General features: G+C 43.5%; 1 protein-coding gene across 1 annotated transcript; it reads left to right on the plus strand.

Moving 5' to 3' along the window:
• Positions 1-1,304: 1,304 nt before the first annotated feature.
• TMEM154 (transmembrane protein 154) lies at positions 1,305-22,900 on the plus strand. Its single transcript, XM_081875514.1, has 6 exons — positions 1,305-1,600; positions 10,580-10,897; positions 16,121-16,148; positions 16,528-16,613; positions 18,914-18,971; positions 22,159-22,900. Exons 1-6 carry the CDS (start codon positions 1,537-1,539, stop codon positions 22,172-22,174), a joined length of 570 nt encoding a protein of 189 aa, XP_081731640.1. The 5' UTR covers positions 1,305-1,536; the 3' UTR covers positions 22,175-22,900.
• Positions 22,901-23,661: the final 761 nt, after the last annotated feature.

Genomic DNA, 23,661 nt, shown 5'->3' on the forward strand with positions numbered 1-23,661 from the left:
GTTAGGTAAAGGTAAAGGGACCCCTGACCATTAGGTCCAGTTGTGGCCGACTCTGGGGTTGCGGCGTTCATCTTGCTTTATTGGCCAGCATGATTAAGCCGCTTCTGGTGAACCAGAGCAGCGCATGGAAACGCCATAGCTATTTATCTACTTGCACTTTGACGTGCTTTTGAACTGCTAGGTTGGCAGGAGCAGGGACCGAGCAATGGGAGCTCACCCCGTCACGGGGATTCAAACCGCTGACCATCTGATCGGCAAGTCCTTGGCTCTGTGGTTTAACCCACAGCACCACCCGCATCCCTAGAGAGGTAGTTAGCAGGAGACAAAAGGCTAGTTTTTAGAATGGTAGTTGGCAGTGATGTGCTGGCAAAAACTGTGAGAGGCTGTAAAAAGAAGACAGAGGGCATGGCTGATTTCTCTGCTGGATCCAAGTTCACTGTGCCTATGGGAGAAGCAAGAGACCCTCTTGGAGTGTAGTGCTGGGAACCCCTCCACAGTAGGCTCAGGTGGTATTGATGTGTAAGTAAGCCATATATCATAAAGACATAAAGCTGTGCCTCATTTCCAAAGGTAACACAAATCCTGGGTAAGTGCCTGGAACCTCTGGAATCTCGCCCTGCTCGTAGATTGGGGTAGCATGTAAAGCTTTTTGCAGTTTTTTAAAAAGTCCCATTTTAGTTGTCAACTGGTACAGGGACCAAATATAGTCCTGTCAGAGGCAGCCTGTCCCATTTCGCTGCTTGAGGCGAAATGGGAAGGTGCAGCCCAATTGCCAAAACTTCCCTTATCTGGGTCTGGTGGCAGCGCCTGTGAAGCAGCAACAATGGTGAGTTCTGGTAAGATATCATGATATTCCAGTGAGATCCCGCTGGTGAAGAAGTGGTGGCATAGATAGGGTGCCTGCAGTGGCACCAAATTGGGGGGGGGGGTCCTGCCGCCCGAGGCAGGTGCTTCACCCCCCTCATGGGTGGGCTGGCCCTGGGTACCAGTCCCTGGCACACTGTGTGTGTGAAGAATTGCTGGTCCACCACATCAGATAGTTTGAGAAGCACCGTGCCTTTCTTTTTTAAAAAGCAATATAAGAAGCCACCTTAAAGCAAGTCAGACTATCAAACTCACAGTGACTAGCAGTGGCAACTGAGGATTTCAGACAGGAGTATTTCCAAGCCCTACCCAGAGATGATAAGGATCCAACCTTTTTTGCATGCAAGGCATGTACTTCATCACTGAACTAGATATATTTGAGGCATTCTTGTCTGGGTGGGAAAGAGACTGTCAGATCTTGAAAACAAGAGAGGATTGCGAGATTCTCACACGTGGATTTTCCTGGTGGTTTCTTTAGCTGAATCAGCAATCGTTGCTCATTTGACAGGCCCAAACTAAATTGCATCACTTCCTACGAGCAATCAGACATAGTGCATCTCCTTAAGGCATCTTACACATCCAACCACACAGGCAGGAAACAGGAAATGTACATGTTCTGTACAGGCAAGGGAGAATGAAACAAACTTCGTACCTGATCACAGAGACGCCAACATGCAGAAACACAACTTTATGTTGCCTTTATTTCTGTTGCTCAGCGAAAGACCTGCTTGTTGTGGTAAGTGGCAGTAACATGCTCTCTGCATTGTTAAGGAGAACTAACGATAGAGGCACGTTTTATGCTTGAGGCTATGGAACTGTTTTGAAGCGTCACACCCAGAAAATCTGGTCCCTGCAAAGGCTGTCTGTACAAACTTGCACTCTGTCTTGTAGCTCTTCTTCCCAACAGTTTGCTGTCTTTTCTTTCCATGGATCCAGCTTGAGCTACAGATCTGAGGTGTGTTGAGATGTGTGTGAAGCCTTTGTTTCTAAATCATTGCTGGTTCTGCCGTATGAGTTTTTGTATACAGTATATATATATTTTAAAGTCCTGTGCTTCTAAGACTGCAGTCCTGTGCACACTTGGCATGAGCCAAGAAGACAGGCAAGGACTGCCTTGTAATATCGGTATTTTATGGGCAAATAAATCCACACTCTCATTGTTATTGTGATATCTGAATATCAAATTTTTGGGTAGTAAGCTCCTAGAAATATTGAGCATGTGGTGCTGTTTAAGACAATGTCAGCCCCAGAGAATTTGTTTTTGGAGGGCAGCACAGCAAAAAACGTGTTTTGGGGTGTTCTTCTTCCCATGTAAAAATAATTGGGGGTGGAATCAATGTCCTAGTTTTATCTTCATATATTTGAGACTATTGGTGATTAAGTTTCAGTCAGAGTTGACATTCAAATTAATGGACCTAACTTGGTCATCTCCATTCATTTCAATGGGTATACTCTAATAAATGGTTGACTCCTATTTAATGTGTCTAAACATGCACATTTTGTACAAGAGAGACAGAGAGGGTGGAAGTTCTTTGTTTTTCCTTTTAATCGTAAAAGGGTTGTCTAAGCATGCTGCACCTAAATCCAGCAAATTTACTTCAAAAGCAGAAGTCCCATTTGCTGATATTCATAACTGGTTGTCAAGAAAGTGAAAAAGTTTTTCCACAAAGGTTTGGGTTACCACAAGCCTGAGAGTTCCTGTATTTGCCTTGTTTTTCTTTCATTGCTTTAAATTACCCAGTGAGTTTGTTCCTGCTTGTACTTAATAATAATATGAAAAGTGTTCATTCCACCTTCTGTGGGCTTCCTCCCTAGTGTCTGAACTGCAACTGTACCTGACCTGAAGATGGTGGGATAAAATATGAAGAGTGACTTAGCAAGTTATTGAGGGATTCTATTATTCATATAATCTAAATCTTGGTAAAACCCTAGACTGGTAAAGCTAGGTTTCAGACAGGAAGAATGTAGTCACAGGCAAATTTTTAATAAAAGCTGAGGTTGGTAGAGAAGAAAAAAGTCTGCAAGCTCCACAGAGATTGAAGAAAATTGTTGCCACAGGAGAATGGCAGTTCGACTGCCCACCAGCTATGGTAAGCTATAAATGATGACTTATTCTGCACAAGGAAATTGTGCCTGCATTGGTCCTCATTGCTACTCCCTGACTGCACAGGGGGAGGGGGAGAAGAGGGTGAAGAAAGAGCTGTGAGTGGAGAGGGGCCTTTTCTCCATCCTTTGTCCCCTCCCCTTGGAAATTCAACAATCCTGCTGCACCTGGAACTGGGTGCAGAGAGTGCAGCTGAAAGGGAAACAGCTGTGGGCAGCCTGAGGAAGTGCCATGCACCTTGAGCCTAAAAAAGCAAGGCTAGAGTGAGATGGTAGGGCAAACATTTTCAGTAGGGGGCCGGTCCACTGTCCCTCAGACCTTGTGGGGGGCTGGGCTATATTTTGGGGGAAAAAATAATTCCTATGCCCCACAAATAACCCAGAGATGCATTTTAAATAAAAGGGCATATTCTACTCATGTAAAAACACGCTGATTCCCAGACCGTCCGCAGGCCGGATTTAGAAGGCGATTGGGCCAGATCCGGTCCCTGGGCCTTAGTTTGCTTACCCATGGGCTAGGGTGGTGTTCACTGTTTCTAGGAACTCTTCTCACTGTGAGACTTCTGTGGGTCAGCTGGGTTTGTTTGGAGGCTGGAACAGAACCCAGAGGCTGAGAAAGAGGGTGTGTCAGAAGGCAAAGGAATTGATATTGATTTCTATATACTAGTAAGTTTGTATTAATATAATTTTTTATCTGTAACTGTGTATTTTGTAATACTTTGCTTAAGTTGTCTGTTGTTTCCTGTACACCACTTCAATATATATTTAATATTTTAAGCAGTATAGAAATTAAATAATCAACCAATAATCAAGGAGCGTCTCCACCCCTTTTGTTCAGCCTGAGGTCCAGCTCTGAGGGCCTTCTGGCGGTTCCCTCACTGCGAGCAGTGAGGTTACAGGGAACCGAGGGTCTTCTCGGTGATGGCGCCCGCCCTGTGGAACCCCCTCCCATCAGATGTAAAGGAAATAAACAACTACTTGACTTTTAGAAGACATCTGAAGGCAACCCTGTTTAGGGAAGTTTTTGATGTTTTATCGTGTTTTTAATATTCTATTGGGAGGCACCCAGAGTGGGGGAAACCCAGCCAGATGGGCAAGGTATATATGTATGTATGTCTGTATGTTCATATGTACGTACGTATGTATGTAAAGGTAAAGGGACCCCTGAACATTAGGTCCAGTTGTGGATGACTCTGGGGTTGCGGTGCTCATCTCGCTTTAATGGCCAAGGGAGCTGGCGTACAGCTTCCGGGACATGTGGCCAGCATGACTAAGCCGCTTCTGGCGAACCAGAGCAGCGCACAGAAACACCCTTTACCTTCCCACCGGAACAGTACCTATTTATCTACTTGCACTTTGATGTGCTTTTGAACTGCTAGGTTGGCAGGAGCAGGAACCAAGCAACGGGAGCTCACCCCGTTGCGGGGATTCGAACCGCCGACCTGCTGATCGGCAAGCCCTAGGCTCAGTGGTTTAACCCACAGCGCCACCCACGTCCCTTACCTATGTATGTATGTATGTATGAATGAATGAATACATACATACATACATACATACATACATACTGGTAATCACTGGGAGGAAACAAATCACAATCCCTAGTTTCGCATTATGTCTGAACCAGGGATCATGGTTTGTTTCGCTCCCAACATATCACAACCTCAGGCAAGGTTTGTTCGTGGCCTAACCAATTGTGGTTATTGGAGCAAAGCAAGCCACAATCCTTAGTTAGAATGCAATGCTAAGCCAGGGATCATGCTTTGTCTGCTCCCTGTAAAAATGGGAAAGATCAAGGAGAAGCAAAGTGGGGGCAGTTTGCTTGTGTGTGGTAAGCCATGGTTTATGACATGGGTGGAGTACCCTTTTGGCCTGGGTGAGACCACCATTTGTCTCCCCTTACCCTACAGATGTGGGGTCACCCATCTGTAAACCATCAAATGACTCATAGGTGGACACATCCACCTGTCATAGAAGACCCACAGGGTGGGGGGGTCTCCTTTGCCATAGGGGTCTCTGGATTTTACCTCCCAATGCTAATCATGTAGCATTTGCAAAGCAGTCCATAAGAGAGATGTTAAGAACATCTGTTAAGAACTTTGGGTGCATTAATGTTTTGCCTCCCGCCATTTCTTGCAACAGCTTGAGACGCTAAGCTTCTGAACTTTTAAAAAACCTCTAAGGAAGTTCTTGCGAAAGGCAACTTCCGAAGAAGAATGAAAGTCTGAAGCAGCTTCTTGCTCAGACAAGTTTCAAGGAAGAGAAACCCAAATATTTTAAAGCATATTAACTTGAAGTATAAATCAAATGCTAGCTTAGGCCTCTGGACAAAATATATGAGCATTTTAGATAGAAATGGCTTTCAAGAAACAAAAGCAGATTTCTCATTGTGAAATAGCCAAGTGCTGGATAAAACTCATCCACAAGCTGGCTTGTTGACAACAGGCTCGGAAAACGTTCCTGGATTTGGCAGCATCGCTTGCCTGTCTCCGTATCAAATTTCCAACGATTATTAAAACAATACCATTGTTTGGATCCTCTCCAAACACCTGATCATGATTAAAGACTGAATTGAAGACACAAGACTCCTCAGGTGTTTGAACCCTTTGACACTCGTAAGAATGTCAGAAGAACCCTCCTTACTGGATCAGACCAAAGTCCTGTTATTTACACTAATATGTGCATTTATATGCATACTTTACCCTGATACATGCATTTATGTACATGTTGCTTGGCTGGAGAACTGCATTACAATGTTCAAAGAAAGTGTGAATGTTAAAGGATGGCTGTGTTTCTGTTCACACCTTGTTTCAGAGAGTGAGAATTTTGTAAGCTGGACCTTAAAATCCAAACTGAATCAAATTTCTCCCCAGCCTCATTCACTTCAAGCTGAGTTAGAATATCCTTAATGAGGCTTAGGAGCCTGCAGAAAATAGTAATAACTTCTCCAGACAGGCAACACTTTTGAGACAGCTCTCTAGGAACTGACTCCTGACTCCTAGTTGTTTCCCTTCAAGGGCCTACATGCCAGATAGTTGGTTGATAATGCATATATCACACATTCTGTCTCTGATCCTCCTAACTGAGCCCAAATTGTAGCCTAATCTCACAAATGCTTACTTGTATGAAAGTTTCATTAACTTAAAAAGGTAAAGGGACCCCTGACCATTAGGTCCAGACGTGGCCGACTCTGGGGTTGCAGCGCTCATCTCGCTTTATTGGCCGAGGGAGCCAGCTTACAGCTTCCGGGTCATGTGGCCAGCATGACTAAGCCACTTCTGGTGAACCAGAGCAGCGCATGGAAACGCTGTTTACCTTCCCACCGGAGCGGTACCTATTTATCTACTTGCACTTTGACATGCTTTCGAACTGCTAGGTTGGCAGAAGCTGGGACTGAGCAACGGGAGCTCACCCCGTCGCGGGGATTTGAACTGCCGACCTTCTGATTGGCAAGTCCTAGGCTCTGTGGTTTAACCCACAGCGCCACCCGCGTCCCCTTTCATTCACTTAAATTGTCCTTAATTCCGGGCATATATTCTTAGCATAACCTCTAACTAGGGAGCTGTTTCACAAGAATGGTTGCAGTACTCTATCAATAGTTTTTTTTTTAATTGTTCAGCCCCACCCCACCCCGTTTTAATGTTTATATCAAACCTGCAACTGACCTACTTTTCCTTCTGTGAATGGAACTGAATCCTGGATATGGTGTGGGTGGGGTGGGGTGGGAAAATGGAAATCACATTTCCTTCCTTAGGTATTTCTTGGGGGGCAACCAGTTTGAAAACTGGGACACGAGGGATAGATGTACCCCGGGTACTTTAGTTAATAAAACACCAACAAGTGGAAAACCCACAGTTTTTCCTTCTGCTTACCTGCTCTCCCTACATGGAAGTGTCCTTTCTGAAGAAAAAAAGAGAGCGTGTTATGATTTTAATTGTGTGGGGTTTTTAAAGGAAAAATAATGATTGGGAATCAAGCAGACCACCTCTGTAGTCAAACTCCACTGCTTACACCCTGCTCTCACATCCAAAACTCAGAGGAGAATGATGACCCACATGTTGACTTAAACATCACTCCCCCAAATTCCTGAAGTTAAACCCATCCATCAAAACTAAATACCCACCCCAGCTCTCTCCCCCTTCTCCTTTACAGCTCCTCCTATCTTGAACTCACATTTTCAGTTCCCTGTGTTACTTTAGAAAAGGGGGGACGCTCCCCTGAGGACACATTCCGCCATGTCTCTTAAGACGCATGCCAATAAAAAGGAGCATTAGGAGTGGTGACGATTTCTCCTTTAGTTGGGAACATTCTCAATGGGAGGAAATGGAAGAACAGCTTTTCTCTTCTTAAATAAGTTGTTTCTGGCATGGCTACAACGAAATACTTTTGAAGTTACTTTCATACGTACATAATATTGCAGGGCATCCCACAGCAATTGTAGTGATTTCCTTTCCTTTTAAGAACAAAAACGTTGATTGAATCGATACAGTTTTACAAGTAATTTCAAAAGAGAGAAAATGGCATTTGCTTACCTACCTGCTCATGTGATTCAGCCCTTCTTAGATTTTAGAGAGGTGGTTTCTTCAAGTAGCAGATTTTTGGGTATGGGGGTCTTGAAAGGGCAGCAAATTGTTACCTTTTTAGTTAATTATTCTTGTATTTGTACTCTCAGGGAGAGGCCTTTGTAGGATTTTTTTTGGGGGGGTGGGATACCATTTTCTATTCAATCCTAGGCAGCAAAATGTATTGGGTTTGGCCTCCTCAGGGAAATCTGTCATCTCAAGGGTATTTTATTACCAGTCAACCACTGGCCTTGCTTGCTGAGGCTGATAGGTGCAGGACCAGCCTAAGACATTTTGCCACCCGAAATGAAATAAACAATAGCACCCCTCCCATTCCATGTTCAAATGCTGACCAGGTTAGCATCTGACTTTCACTTCAACCCTGGTGATGGGGGCAGTGGCCTAGCTTAGGGGACACAGAGCAGGCCCCAGGGTTCACAGAGCTCTGTGTACTCTCTGCCCATCAGCACCTGCTGTCTGAGGTCAGTGTCTCAATCTATCTAGTGGTAGGATTGGCCCTGGGTGCAAGTTGTAATCCACCACACCACTGGCTACCTCTGCTGCAGAGAGTTCATGCTGGCATCTGTATAAGCAGATTTGCAGAATGCTACTACGATGAATCCTCCAGCTAAAACTCTGTAGTGCACTTTCAGTGAAATTTCCCTTTCATACTTTTTGGTGACCCCATTTGACACAATGACATCTCTGTCCAATAAAGACGGGGAAAGGTACTAGCATAGGCATGTGGATTGCAGACTTCTGAGATATTTGACTGCAATATTGGTATGTTACATAGCCAACTGTTGCTTATTTTTATCTCTTGTCCCCATCCCTCCCTAGGAGTCTGGCAGCACAACTGGGAGAGTGAAATGGCTTAGACTGAAGTTATTTTGGGAGCAATTAATTTATAAAGCGTCTAAAGTATGTGCTGCTCTCAAAGGCAGGAACAAATATTTACATCTCACCAACCATAACATCAAGCTTTCGGAATGCCTTCTGAATTTGATACTGGGGGGAGAATGATCTATTATCACCGCCTTTTTATTGGTCAGTGCATGTGTGCATATAAAAAAGATTTGCCCTTCCATTCAGTAAGAGAACTCACTTTCTCAAGGGCGCCAGATCTCACATTTGGATCACTTCACTGTGCTCTTTGCCATGACTCCAAGACCACTTTCTGGAGTAGCCACAGCTAATTCAGAAACCACCTGTTTGTAGTCAGGATGTTCATTCCTTAGTAGAGATGTTAATTCCTTTTAATAATGAATGGATAATGAATGAATAAGCATAATTGATTTCTTCATTGTCGTGCGAATAAATGAATGGGAAATAGTAATCCATCATATCTGAATGAAAAACAAAATTAAGGGAAATTTGTTCCATTAGTTTGTGCATTTTTACTTTCCTTTAAAGTGTGGTCCCTTTGTCTAATCTGTCTGAAATTTGGCTAGTCTGGTGCCTGAGGATGCAGAAGGGGTGTTGTTGTTTGTGATGGTAAGAGAATCAGGGATCCACAAATGTTGCCTAGGCTCCCTTGCCAGCCATTATTTGTGGTAACTAATAGCCCTTTCCCATGCATCCTCTGGCATTCACAGAGAACTTGGGAGAAAAACAGTCTGTTCTTATTTGTGTGGGTTATGGAGAGGGTAAGGAAGAATGGAAGTCTTTCCTGCTGTTTGGAAAGGAATCCTGCTATTTCTTACCTGATTGGGGGAAATGCAATGGAAATGAGATCTGCAGGGCAGGGATTTGTGTGGTGCTGGATGTTTGGATCACCAGAGGGCAGTTGCCCGTGGTGAGTTGACAAGCGGATTTGTTGATTCCTAAGTAGAATGCAAGCAAATGTCTTATCCCTTAGATAGAAAACACAGAAGTTACAATCAGCAGAAAACAGGTGGGGTTTTCATTACAATCACTGAAAACAACAACTGAACAGATGCAATTCTGACAAATGGAAACTTAAATGAAACTTTAAAATGAAAAACAAACAGTGATTTGTCTCACACACCTCTCATTTTTAATGTGTGTTTCATTGTACTTATTTAACTGAGGTTTTCCCAACCATTCGCTTGCCAGCCTTCCAGATACAGCTGTGTGCCTAAAGCTCAGTACAGCAGCTCAACTTTATTCTGCTTTTGAGATTTAGGATTTTTTTTAAATCTTTTGTTCCCTTTTGTTCCAAACAGCTGTATAAGTTTGGAGCTGTTCTGTGCTGCATCTTCAGTATACCTTGTTTGAAAGAACATGTTTTTCATTGTGAGCGTGTCACGCTGTATATATTTGTTCATAATTTTTTTGTGTGAATTGAATACTATGTACCATTGTATAATAGTAGCTTTCATAAAGCAAACCATAAATATACTGCCTTTTCTTACCAAAAAAACCAACAAGCCAACTTTATTTTCCTAAATGCTTTGTAGTGATTTGCAAACTCAGTGCTCCACTACAATGTCCTGATTCTAGATTTACAACACACTGGGTTTAACAAATCTCTGTGGAAACCATTATAGATCCAAAGGACACAGTCGTGAGTTGTTATGTAATCAGAAGATGTGGGTCACAAGGGAAATGCCAAGTGTAAGATCCCATTGCCAATAACAGTTTTTGAGCAGCCATGCGGTCAAGGATGCTTCTTGAGGACCGCATCAGAAAATGAAGGGATTTTTTAAAAAAGCTCATTTGCTAAAATTTATTTTTAGTTCCAGTTATAAAAATAAAAGTGATATATACTTGTCCCCCCCCCCCACCCTGGGCCAGATTAAGACCTTTAGAAACCCTAAGCACTTAAAAGATTTTGGGGCCCCCATAGATATATTCAAAATATAAACAATAATAAACCGTAAAATAAAATGTTATGTTTTTGATTAAACAAAACCTACAGTAAGATAGAAAATACTGTTTTTTTATACTTTCACTTTATTTATATTTGAGGGGGAAAGTTCTCCTACTTTTTCTGATGGAAAAATTCTGTGGTGACCCCTTCCCTTGATACCCTAAGCACATGCTTATTTTGCTTAATGGTTAACCCAGCCCTGTTTCCCCCCATTTGGCAGGCTCTACAACAGCACCGGCAGATGAAGAATATTCAGGGCATGGCTTGACATCACCTGTTACCACAGAAGTACCTGTACTGAATACACTGGGATCACCTACATCTGTTATGATTTTGACAACTAGTGACCAGGGTGTGCAAACTGCCGCTACATCCACAGAAGCAGAGAATTCGGAAATGGAAACCACTGCCTCTGCAGAAATGGAAGACCTACATCCTGCTTTGATATACGGAGTCCCGGCTGCTCTGCTTCTAGTCCTGATTGTTTTGCTGGTTGTCTTCATTGTAAGACGTCGGAAGCAGAAACCACCCAAGCAAGGTAGATATTAAAGTTTCTTGGGGGATGTGTGAAGGACCATATTAGATTACAGTGGTACCTCAGGTTACATACGCTTCAGGTTACAGACTCCGCTAACACAGAAAGAGTACCTCGGGTTAAGAACTTTGCTTTAGGATGAGAAAAGAAATCATCCAGTGATGGCGGGAGGCCCCATTAGCTAATGTGGTACCTCAGGCTAAGAACGTTTTGAGGTTAAGAACAGGCCTCCAGAACGAATTAAGTTTTTAACCCAAGGTAAGGTAAAGGTAAAGGTACCCTTGCCCGTACGGGCCAGTCTTGACAGACTCTAGGGTTGTGCGCCCATCTCACTCAAGAGGCCGGGGGCCAGCGCTGTCCGGAGACACTTCCGGGTCACATGGCCAGCGTGACAAAGCTGCATCTGGTGAGCCAGCGCAGCACATGGAAACGCCGTTTACCTTCCCGCCAGTAAGCGGTCCCTATTTATCTACTTGCACCCGGGGGTGCTTTCGAACTGCTAGGTTGGCAGGCGCTGGGACCGAGCAACGGGAATGCACCCCGCCGCGGGGATTCGAACTGCCGACCTTTCGATCGGCAAGCCCTAGGCACTGAGGCTTTTACCCACAGCGCCACCCGCGTCCTAACCCAAGGTACCACAGTGTGTGTGTATATATATATATATATATATATATATATATATATATATATGGAGGAGCAGGATTGTCAGCTTGGCCCCGTGACCGTGGGTGCCCAGTGCCGTAGGTGCCATGCAGTGTGCATGGCCTGGACATTGAAATTTGTTTGTGCCCGGCCCCTTCATGGGGAATTTTGTGGGTGCTCGGGCACCTAGGGCCCCAGGGAGCTGGCACCTATGCAGAGGAGACAACTGGCTCTCACATGCTAAATGTTTGAATTGGATTTAACCCTTGAATAAGGTCTAACTTTAGTTTAGGAGTGAATACTGTGGATAGGGATGAGGATTTCAGCAGCTGGACATTGGGTTGAAGGTTAAGATTGGATCCTGTGCTCATATAATTGCATGTGTATATAATGCATGATAACAATATTCTCTCAGGTTACCTGTGGGGTGACATATATTTTGTCCAGGGTGGCATTCTGTGTGATTCCTCACAGCCCCCAAAACAAAAGAGAATACGTTTTCTATTCACTGTGATAGGGAATAGACCCAGGAGGCAAAGCTCATGGTCTGGAAGGAAGGGAAGATGATTTCTGCAGCCTGTGCTTGAGCACTGGGATTTTGAGCCCTCAGTGCCTCATATATTCCATGCTGCTGAGCAGTGTTGTTGAAAACCAGGCACATTTCTGAATTCCTCAGGAGACTATTATTTGGCTAAACACAATTCCAGTGCAAACAAGAAATCCCACTTAACCTGGTCTGACTGTGCTTCTTAGTCCCCACTGCTTATCTCTCTTGTCCAGGACAGTTATAATGGGATTTTCTTGGCTTTTCGGCTCTTTCTCAAGGGTGTTTGGCCATAGATAATTCCCCTTGCCATTTTTCTTATACTTGCCCTTATACTTACTACAGCATTGGATTTATGCCTCTCCAATAAAGAAAGAGGAGGAAATAAGGCTGCCTCAAGAATTAATTTTATTCTTCACATTTCCCCTCACAAAGGTCTTCCAGGATAAACGTGGCAATTGCACCTACCGCTTGCTAAGATCCAAACATGCTGCAGGAGAATCATGGGATTGTGATGTCTTTAATCTGCCAGCTAGAAGGATAATGCAATCCAGGAAACGACATGTTTCCCTTGACAATGATTCTGCTTATGATGCAATGGAAAGGGGAAATGGGCAGAGCCTTTAGAAAATTTACAGTGAAATATGAAGGGTTGGTAACAATGGGAGAAGCTTTAAGATGGTGATTGGACATGCACAGATTCAAATATTTAAAATATACAAGCAGTGGTTTAATAGTCTGATGGCTAATGAAGCTTTTGAGTATTGGTATACAGGGCAACTGTTTACAGGCATATTTTCAGTTGCAACGCCATGAATTCTTGGCATTGGTTTTTGGTTGTGTGTTTTTCTCCCACTTGTTATACTTCGGCTGAGTGTGCACCATATCTTTAAAGCACAGTCTAGGCACCCCCACCCCAAAGAATCATGGGAACTGTAGTTTGTTAAGGCTGCTGGGCGCTCCATGACGGTTAAACATCAGTTCCTAGGATGGGGGGCAGCGGGATGCAGTGGCATAGCATGGGGGGCCCACCCGGGCACAAAAATTGTTAAGGGTGCAAAATTTCAACACCTGGTGCTGTCTCAATACAGCTACATGCTTCCGTTGCTGAGCTCCGTTGAAAACAGCTTCTCCATGAGAACCAGGAAGTGACCTATCCAGATAACAGAGCAGCTCTTCTTTTTTATCTCTGTGGCTGCAATCTCCTGGGTGACGCAGACACGTTAGGGTGACTCAAACCCTGCAATACACACCTAGATTAAGGAACAGGGTAATTTGAGTACATTCTCAACCCAGAAATTTGTTTTCAGTACCAAAACTAAACTCGCAATCCCCATGCACAAAAACTCATTTCTAGTTCCTCTGCCCCCACCCCCGCTTTCTTAATTTCAGCGGGGGGGGAGGGAGATCTTTCCTTGTTTTTCAAATTATTTTTGCTTTTTTTCCTTTAAAAAATGTTTAGGGATACTCTCATTTTGACTCAATAAAATCACCAGGAAAAGAAATGAAACCGCCATTGGGGGTGGTAACAACGAAACTGACCAATCACCATGCTAGATTCCAACTCCTAATTCACACATTAAATGCTCGCTTCCATCTGAGACTCAGGAAACACTGTGACAGGAAATTAGGCCACCATCAGGGGTAGCAGAACTGATGATTCACTGTGCTAGAGAAGAAACTAAAAAAAAATTTTTTTTAGTTTCTTCTCCTGATAGATTCACAAAATATTTAGGGGTATGCATACCCCTGCATACCCCCAGAAAAAGCACTGCTTATTACTCCTAAATATACTATTAGATCTACTTTTCCCACCAATGACTGGGGCTGCAATCCTATACAGTTGTACCTTGGTTCTTGAACAGAATCCATTCCGGAAGTCTGTTCAACTTCCAAGAACATTTGAAAACCAGGGCGCGGCTTCCGATTGGCTGCAGGAGTTTCCTGCACTCAATCAGAAGCCACAGAAGCCACATTGGACGTTCAGCTTCCAAAAAACGTTTGCAAACCGGAACACTCACTTCCAGGTTTGCGGTGTTTGGAAGCCAAAACATTCGAGTCACAAGGCGTTTGAGAACCAAGGTACGACTGTATATGCTTTCATGGGACTGGATCCCATAGAACACAGCTGTTATGGTCCCAGCCTCAAGCAATAGCCAGGACTCTCAGATGGAGGAGAACTGAAGTGGTCAAGTCCATGACTACCATACCACTGGCTGAAGAACACAGTTGGGTTCCTCATCCTGAACCTGAGTCTGGCAGACAGGAACTTGCTGCACCAGGACTGCTCCCTGAACCCAATTCACCCAAGAAGCCAAGCACTTCTTGCTCCACATCACCTGTTCAACAGTACAGGGAGCAACCCCAGAGGAGAATGCACTCATTTGTACACCAGGGAATTTTGCATTCCTTTGTAGGCAACTTCCTGGGGGCAGCGTATCAGTGGTGGGCAGGGCCAGAAGCAATAGTAGGCAGAGCAATTCTACACACACACCCCATCAGTACCCTCCATCCAGGAAAGCAAGAGGCATTATTGGAGTTTAAGGACACATTCTAGCCAGATAAGAACACCCAAGGAGGATAGTAGGCAGGGTTTGAGATGAGTGCAGCCTGGGAAGAAGGTGGGGCTTGTGGAGCCAGATTGTGGCCCTCCAGGCATTCCATCAGCCTCTGGGCCTGAGGTTTCCTGTTCTTGTTTTAAGTAGCCACACTCCTCAGGTAGCGGTTAGTGGAATCTAGGAAGAGTAATCTGGACAGAGTGGTCCACTCACCTCCTCCTTCCATTGAAACAAGTGGCTCACTGAGAGCTCTCCGAGGTCCTGCTGCTCCAGGCTGCCTTGTAGAGTACCCCTGCCACACCCCATGAGCTTTTGCTTGAAGTCAGGTCAGGACAACTATGCTGTGAATTATTTGTCATACCAACTGTGAATCATTTGTACTGACGAAAGGTGCAGCCTATATAGCATATTTTTGGGATGAAACTTTCAACAGAACTTGAGGCATTGTGGAGACGGCATGGTTAAATCTGTGGTCCAAACCATCAATGTTTCTGCTGGGAAAAGTGAATCAGTGCCTACATCCTTCCCCCTGTCCTTTCCTCCCTCCTATACCTTGCTAGGTATAAAAGACACGTTTCCTTTCAGTTGTTCAGAAGACAGTTTCCTCCTTTAAAAATACCACATCCTAACCTCCAATGGATGTGGTTTCCCCTCTTATTCCATCTGGTGTTTCATCCATCTGCATCTCTCCTGGCAATTACTCTTTCCTTGGTTTATTTTCCTTTGTTGCTCTGTGCTCTCAAATGCCTTTCTCTCTAGGTTTTAGGTGCTTGTGTGTGTTTGCATTTTCATCTTGCCCCTTATCTGTAATCTGCTACAGTCTCTGTTAGTAAACAGGTGCACTGCACATGTACAGCATTAGGCTGTGTGGAAGTAAACAATTTTTATCACAGTTGTTGACTTCTCATTATGTTGCTTTCACTTCTGGAACCTGTTAGCCTCAAGAAATTCATTGCTTCCAGTCTCCTGTTCACCGCTAGACTCTGATTTGAATATTAATGCAGCTTGGCTGTAGTCAACATCTTAAATTTACCTCAGCTACTAATTTCAACTTGAGCTTAATATCCATTTTACTGCATTTTACTTTCTAGCTGCCTCCAAGTTCATATGTTTTTCTTTCTTCTTCTTCTTCTTCTTCTTCTTCTTCTTCTTCTTCTTCTTCTTCTTCTTCTTTTTGGCTTTGTGCATAATAATTATTCAGGAAGGTAAAGGATGTAATCCTGGCCCAATTTGCCTCATACTATTTCTCAACCTTGTGCCCTCCGGGTATTTTGGATTGAAAAGCATCTGACATCACAAATCAACAAAGCAAGAATGGATAACCAAGGGAAAGGGGGAAGGGAATGGAGTATAGCTGGGTCGAATCTTGAGCAGGAGCATTCTATTTTGCAATATTTAATTGCCAGCCTACCGCACATCTCTCTATCTCTTTTTTAAATGAATCATTTACTTCTTTCTGAAATGCATTTCATTTTATTTCAGAGGAACTAGCGAGTGAAAGCTGTAAAAGGTAAGACTGCTTCCTGTTCATATCAACAGTTGTGGAACTGTTCTCATGGCCTAGGGCCACATAGACTCTTCAGTATGACAGAACCACAGGTCATCTAATTTTTTTTTTAAATGGCTGTCGTCTTTAGGCAATGTCCCCCATATTGCAACAATGGGATCTACTGGACTACTAGTTTATTGCATTAGCTTTATTCCAGATTTAGTAACATTTATTGATTAAACAGCTCACACAATGATGCTCTTTTCTAAATTAAGCACACTGGCAGCTAAATACTTAAATACAGCCTAACACATGGATTGATTTAAAAATGGTATTAAAAATATCTGTCTAACAATTCTAAGCTGCATGGTCCAAAATATGTTTTTGTTTTCTTACTCAGTCCTATTTTTGAAGAAGACACACCCTCTGTAATGGAAATAGAGATGGAAGAGCTTGATAAATGGATGAGCAGCTTAAAACGAAATAGTATGTATTGATCACATTCTACTCTTGGACCTTTTTCTTTTCTAACAAGCCCATCTCTTCCCACCGTCTTTGCCTAAGTTCTCTAAAATGCATTTAAGTTTATAATCTGAAATACTAAAATAGTAGCAGAAGATAACTGCTCTTTAAATATTGAGGGGATTGAAAAATAGATGTGTGTCCCTTTAAGGTGATGTAGTTTTTATTTCAAAGCCTAAATATTTGTAGCCATTTCAATATAGCAAGTGGCTTCTTTGAGAGTGGTGTGTGTTTTAGTATTAAGGAGTGTTTTTTGGCATTAATTTGCGATATGCTTCACCACTATTGACTCATGACTCCTAGCACTTTTTATTCACTGCAGTCTCCAGGATCATCTTACAGGCGTGTTGCTATGACCACATCGTTTCCTCCTTGCAGTCTTTTTAGGTTTGCTATCTACTCCTCCATTACCTGGAATGAAATCATTGTTTTCTCCACAAGCAGATGGCTAGTTGTGATTATTGTCCAGTCTGGAAGAGAGCAGGGCATATCCAATTATTCTTAAACCTATGTCTCCTGGCTTCTTATTCCAATCTGCATGCTTGTTTGCCTCAAACACTGTATATTAAATCAAGCTTCTTGGCACAGGGAATGTGGTATCAATATCTTATTCCAAGAGGTTCGCAAAACATAGCTGCTGGAGGGGGGGGAGAGACATAAAAACCAGAGAAAGGGCTGAAATACATGTAGGCACCAAGGTGCCCAGACCACAGAAAGTGCCATAAAGTCACTGCGGTCTAGTGGATAGAATAGTACAAGTGGAAACGTGGGCCCAAGGTTGCTTCCAGATGACCTGTTTATTCAGCATTCGTCCTGATTGGTTTCCACAATGTTTGCGGGAAGGTTATACAATGTCAACTGCTTATTGAACATTCATCTTGAGTTGCTTGCAGGGAGATTGTATGACATCTCATCAAGCAGTTGCTATCCCACAGTTTCCACTGCATTTTCCTCTTACTGTTCGGACTGGTGAAACCCTATGTCCTACAGACATTTTTTGGGGTCACAGCTTGAGTTGATGTATGAATCACTAATAACTTCTGTAAGCATGTACCGTATATCATTTTTGTGCATAGTTATTAGCGACAAGTAGTGATATGAATCCCCCCCCAAAAAAACCCTGTTCTGTTGGGTTTTCCCCAAATTATTTTGGAGATAATGGGGGGGGGGTATTAACTCTCTCAAAAAATCCTTCACATAGCTTAAGACAACTATTTTTTCCAAATCATGCTTCTTGAAAGAAGGACTGTAGAGTAAAGTCCCATACAACTAAACACAGATGCCTTATGTCCAACTTGTAAGGCCTCCAGGGAAGCAAATTGGTAGGCATTCCTTGTCTGCTGATCAGATGACTTTGGGATAGCATTACATATCCACAATATGTAGATGAGGAGCCTACCAAACAGGCCTTCAGATGTTGCTGGACTTCAGCTCCCACCATCACTCACTGTTGGCCATGCTGGCTGGGGCTGATGGGAACTGTAGTCCAACATCCAGAGGACCACAGGTTAGCAACCCCTGCTCTGGTCTATACCTTTACAGATTTGTGCAATACTATGGAAATACTACCAACTAACAGCAACATTGGAGTGAAAAGCCCTGGTGCTTTTATCTCCACCAGATAGGAGAAGTTTATTGGCGTGAACATGGCCATCCTCCTTAGACTAGGCACCAATGCTTAGTTCACATTTAATTTGGCATCAGTGGGTTTGGCGCTCTATCCTTTGCCTGACGCAGTAAGCTGTGGTGAGCCTGACATTACGGTACCTGGCAGAAGACACAGAGCCTGCCTTTAAAAGTGAAGTCCTGACCTTGCTAGGGGTCTTCAAAGTGGGCATGCAGCATTGATGTGCCACTACTCAATGGGTGCTACCCAGCAACAGCATGAAAAGGACAACAGCACACAAACTCACCAGCTGGAGTAATCCAGCAGAACAACAGACGTGACATAAACAATTGTATGTTGGGCAATTTATTATTATCCCTCTTATTTTTAGCTTGTGACAAAGGCAAGGTGCTAGAGATGGGTGCTCTGTGCATATATATATATGTATGTATAAAATAAATAAAACAAAGGTTACTATGGCTTCTGACTTATCCACAAGGGTTTTAAATGGGCTAATGGCTGCAGACATAATAATAAAAATAAAAAATGATGTCCAGGTCCTGGAGGAGTCTACAGTGCAGTCATTGCTATTCAAATTGAACAGACGTTCACAAAATTCCCCAGGCTAATAGTTTCACTGTCTCCAATCTTTTCTTAGCTGAATGTGAATATTTGCCTTCCGTGAAAGAAGAAAAAGACTGCAATGCCAGCCCAAGGTACTTGCGATTCTCCAATTACAGGGACACTGTCAGCTTCAATAGATCCAAAATTGAACAATCGTCTCTTCTTCTTTGCAGATGACCCTGAAATCTATTTTGCTGATCAACATTACTCTGTTGTTTGAGGCACAGGATAGATTTGCTAGCCCACTTCTGCCCCACCACTGAGAGATGGGGTTTTATTAGTCTCGTTGGTGAGATGGATGTGGAACTTCATTTTGTGAACTGTCCACTGCTAATTCAATATATCTTTTTGGAAGGGATTATTCCTTAGATGGGAGTTGTGTTTCTGTCCAGCTCACTGGTTCTATACATGCTGAGTGGCTAGTATAATAAGAAAATTCAACAATGTAGCTGATATATGTGTTGAAGGTACAAAGACATTTTGTGGTTGCATTTTAAACAGACGATTAGCCACTGTTCTAGTAATTAGGTAAAGGTAAAGGGACCCCTGACCATCAGGTCTAGTCGTGACCGACTCTGGGGTTGCGGCGCTCATCTCCCTTTATTGGCCGAGGGAGCCGGCGTACAGCTTCCGGGTCATGTGGCCAGCATGACAAAGCCGCTTCTGGCGAACCAGAGCAGTGCACGGAAACGCCGTTTACCTTCCCACTGGAGCAGTACCTATTTATCTACTTGAACTTTGACGTGCTTTCCAACTGCTAGGTTGGCAGGAGCAGGGACCGAGCAACAGGAGCTCACCCTATCGCGGGGATTTGAACCGCCAACCTTCTGATCGGCAAGTCCTAGGCTCTGTGGTTTAACCCACAGCGCCACCCGGGTCCCGTTCTAGTAATTGTGAACTACAAAAAAAGAAAAAGAAAATTAACACAATGAATTCACTTTCCAAAGCACTTTTTTTTCTAGTTTCTTCTTGAATATATCCTAGAATTTGCCATTTGGTTGACCCTTTACCTCTCACAAGCCACAAACATTAAGGGGAAGGGCTATAGTTCAGTGGGATAACATCTGCTTCCCATGCAGAAGTCCCTGGTTCATTCTCCAGCATTTTCAGGTAGGGCTGGGAGCATATTCTGTCTGAAACCCCAAAAAGCCGCTTCTACTCAATGTAAAACAATACTGAGCTAGAGAGACTAGTGTTCTGACTCAGGTTTCTATGCTTTCAATGTTTGTTCTTAGGGTGGCTGAAAATATCCATGTTTGGGGGGCGGGTGGTGGGGAGAAGGGCAATATTTGAAATCACCCACCTTTGCTGCATTTCCAAGATGCTGGAATAAAACGTTGAATGGTCGCTCTTGAAAACCAGCTGTGTAAATCAGTGGTGAGCAAGCTTCAGGCTTGAGGGATCTCCTTTATTTTGACAGGAGCCATTGAGGTCCACCAACCAGAGCCAGTGCAAAATAGCAGCAGGGGACAGAGCCTGATTCAAATAGTGTTTTGTGGGAGGAGGGACAGCAATTGCCTACCGCACCTCATAAACATCTTGAGTTTCTACAGATTAGGGATTCTAAACAGAAACCTCTAAAGCTAGTCTGTGGGGCTGCACTAAGCCATGGTCAAAGGAAACCAATAAATGCTAATATTTTACAGGTGAGGAACATAGAAAGGGGGTTACTTGAAGATTTTACTTGCTATTGTTAAACCCCTGGAAGTCAGAAAGCTTTTTACTGTGACTCACAGAGATCTGCCAGTAGATCCTAATCTACTCTTCTCCCATCCCTTCTGTAAATAAAAGAGCAGCGTGGATTTCTGGGAGGGAGGGGAGGAGAAAGAATCACTGGGACCACTAGGTGGCTCTGGTTTATTATGAATCATGGCTGACAATAGTGTAGGCTTGTGTCCTTTATGATACGCTACTTGAAATTAGATATGTTTTGCTAAGGGAAAAGGCATAGAGAGCTTCAGGTGACAATGAACACCCCTGAGAGAATTAAAGCATGCGATGCGAGAACAAAGGTGTCTAATCAAGTGCCCTGAGGACACTTCTGTGGACATTTCCTCCAGGGTAATTTGCTGCAGTTTAGTGTAAGCAGTCAGCAGATTTTCTTCACTCAGATAGGCTGGATTGTAGCAACCAATCAGTAAGATTGGGGAAGTGGGGATCTGTCAGCAAAGGTTCTCAAACCATTACAGTCTCATCCAATTGATTCTGTGGTGGGAATGAATTTTTGGTTTGTTTTGGTTTGTGGGATCTACTTTTGCATTTTACATGAACCCACCCCCTCAAGGTTATCCAGATGCAGAATAATGACTCAGGGAAGCAAAGTTGGGTGCAACATGGCGGTTCATAAGTGTGACTTGTGATGGAAACCGTTCGACCCTCCATCTTGGTGTGTGCACCAGGCTGGAATGCCCCTCCTTATCTTCTTGTTATCACCACTCACCCCAACGGGTGAGTGAGGCATCCCAGGCCTGCAGGCCAATTGCCTGGGAGTGGTGGCAGCGAAGAAACTGTTACAGACAGTGAAATCGTGAGGACCAAGAAGGCAGAAAGGGACCCATGGTATAAAGAAAGCAAGGAACGGTAGATAAAGTGCAGGAAGGAAGCTGGCAGGAGAAGATCATCAGTCACTCAGCACATGAAATCAAAGATTTTGCAGGCAATAGATTCTTGAAGGAAATCCCATGCTAATTGCATTGCACCACAGATCCACAGAGATTGTGAGTTTTGAGCTGGCCCATAATCAATCTTGGTTTCTTCTGGTTATCGGTAAGGGAAGAGATCAGAGATTGGCAACAACAACAACCTCACAACAGATCAGGATATGGGAGATTTCTTTCATTGTGCCAGCGTGTATTGCATTGAGAGTGTGTAAACATACGAATTTCAGTTCAGTCTTAACCTAATCATTACACTTTTGCAGAAAATTAACAGCGTTTTAATTCTATACAATACTAGGTTCTGTGTAACTCAGACATTTGAATGCTTGATGCTAGTCCAATAGTAAGATGTGCTCTTTCTCATTCTATACACACCGTGTGGCAATGGAACAATCTAGGTCAGGGGTTTAATAGTTTTAAAATAAAAATGTGAAGGGCAGGGGGCCTAGGGGGGCCAAGAGGGTATATGAAGGCACCCTTGGGTGTCACACTGGGGACCCCAGGCCTAAGCAAGAACTGACCACATTTAAAAAAACAACCACCTAATTGTGTGTGTTAGGAAAGTACAATGTTCAAATGTGGAAACACCTGCTAATTATTTTATTAAACAATGTTTACACAGTGACTGCGAATCTTGAAATCAAGAAGGCATTATATGGATTGAAGGAAGAAACAGCAAACCTTACAATTCCTGAGATCTGGATTTGAGTTTCCTTCACCTGAAACAGTCAAGGATGCTAATGCATTTGTCCTTTCCTGCTGCTTCTGTTCCTCATCATGATGACATCACTTCTGCAAAGCAAAGGTCCTGGGGAAAAAATTCTGCTGTGAAATTCAGAAGGAATAGGAAGAGTACAATCCTCTTTCAGACATTTCCCAGAGCAATTCATTCCCGCCCCCCTTGATCAATCACGTTATGGTATTATTTTGTAAGGTTGCCCATTACACTAATGTTTTTTTATGTACAAAGGACACTGTGTCCTTGGTTCTGAATTTCTTTGCTCCTGTGTGTTTAAATCATAGTTCTGAAATACAATCCAAGGAACTGGCATTTAATTTTCTTTCTGGTAATGATGGTGATACCTCACACAGATTTGAACAGATGAGGGCAACAGAAATGGGCAATCATTCTATAAATGAATGTAGCATGGACATCATTTCAAACAATCAGGAGCTATCGGAGGATTTGGGACAAGGAAATACTGCAAGATTTGAAAAGCTTGTACTGTATTGTGTCGATATGGATGCTGTCATTATATAGTTGAGTCACTAGATGGTGCTGGACTGGTATCTGAAGCAAGCCAGGAGTTTCCTGTTACTGTTCTTTTTAAAGAGATATAATAAAGTTCTTTTCTAGCTTCCTAGTATGCCCTCTAAGTCTTCCATGACAGTGTTCTACTTTTGGTTTCATGGAGCCCAAACTTCTCTTGTAAATCTTAGGAGCAGGTTTATCCACCTTGTAATTACCTCCAATGGTGCTTGCCAGTCCTTCGGAGAAAGATAGTCTATTGTCTTTACTTTCTTGAAAGCTGTTTTAAATTGTTTTTATTATTGTTTTTAAGGCTGTAACCTAGCCTGGGACCTTAAATAAATAATGCTTCAATGGTGGGATATTTCCTCCGAATGCTACTTGCTTAGAAGAAATGTAGAGGATTGAACATAACTTAGGACATGCCAGAGCACAGGGGGGAAAGGTGGTGTCAAGATACCTGGGGTGAATCATTTTTACCTTTCCAAATGCCTTCTGCTCCTCCCTAGCTGACAGAAGTGCTAACTTAGCCCCACGACCGTGGGTGCCATGCAGCATGCATGGCCCTGGCACTGAAATGTGTGGGCGCCCGGCCCCTTCATGGGGAATATTGTGGGTGCTTGGGCCCCCAGGGCCCCCGGGAGTTGGCACCTATGCTAGCTGACATAGCAGTCCTTTACCTTGAGTTTGGAAAAAGGACCCCTTGCCTTCCTCATGCTGGGTTGTCATTGTGATTCTGTAGTAGCTGAGGGTTCCTTTTACAACAGAGAACTGCACATCTCTGTCTGGGTGGCAAGAAAAGAGAAGGACCTGATTTTGAAAAGCTTCCTTAGCTTGGAATCTATTGCCAGGTGACAACACACTAAGAGTTCCTTG

This window comes from Podarcis erhardii (assembly GCF_964252035.2).
Source record: "Podarcis erhardii genome assembly, chromosome: 9".
Taxonomy (NCBI): Eukaryota; Metazoa; Chordata; class Lepidosauria; order Squamata; family Lacertidae; genus Podarcis; species Podarcis erhardii.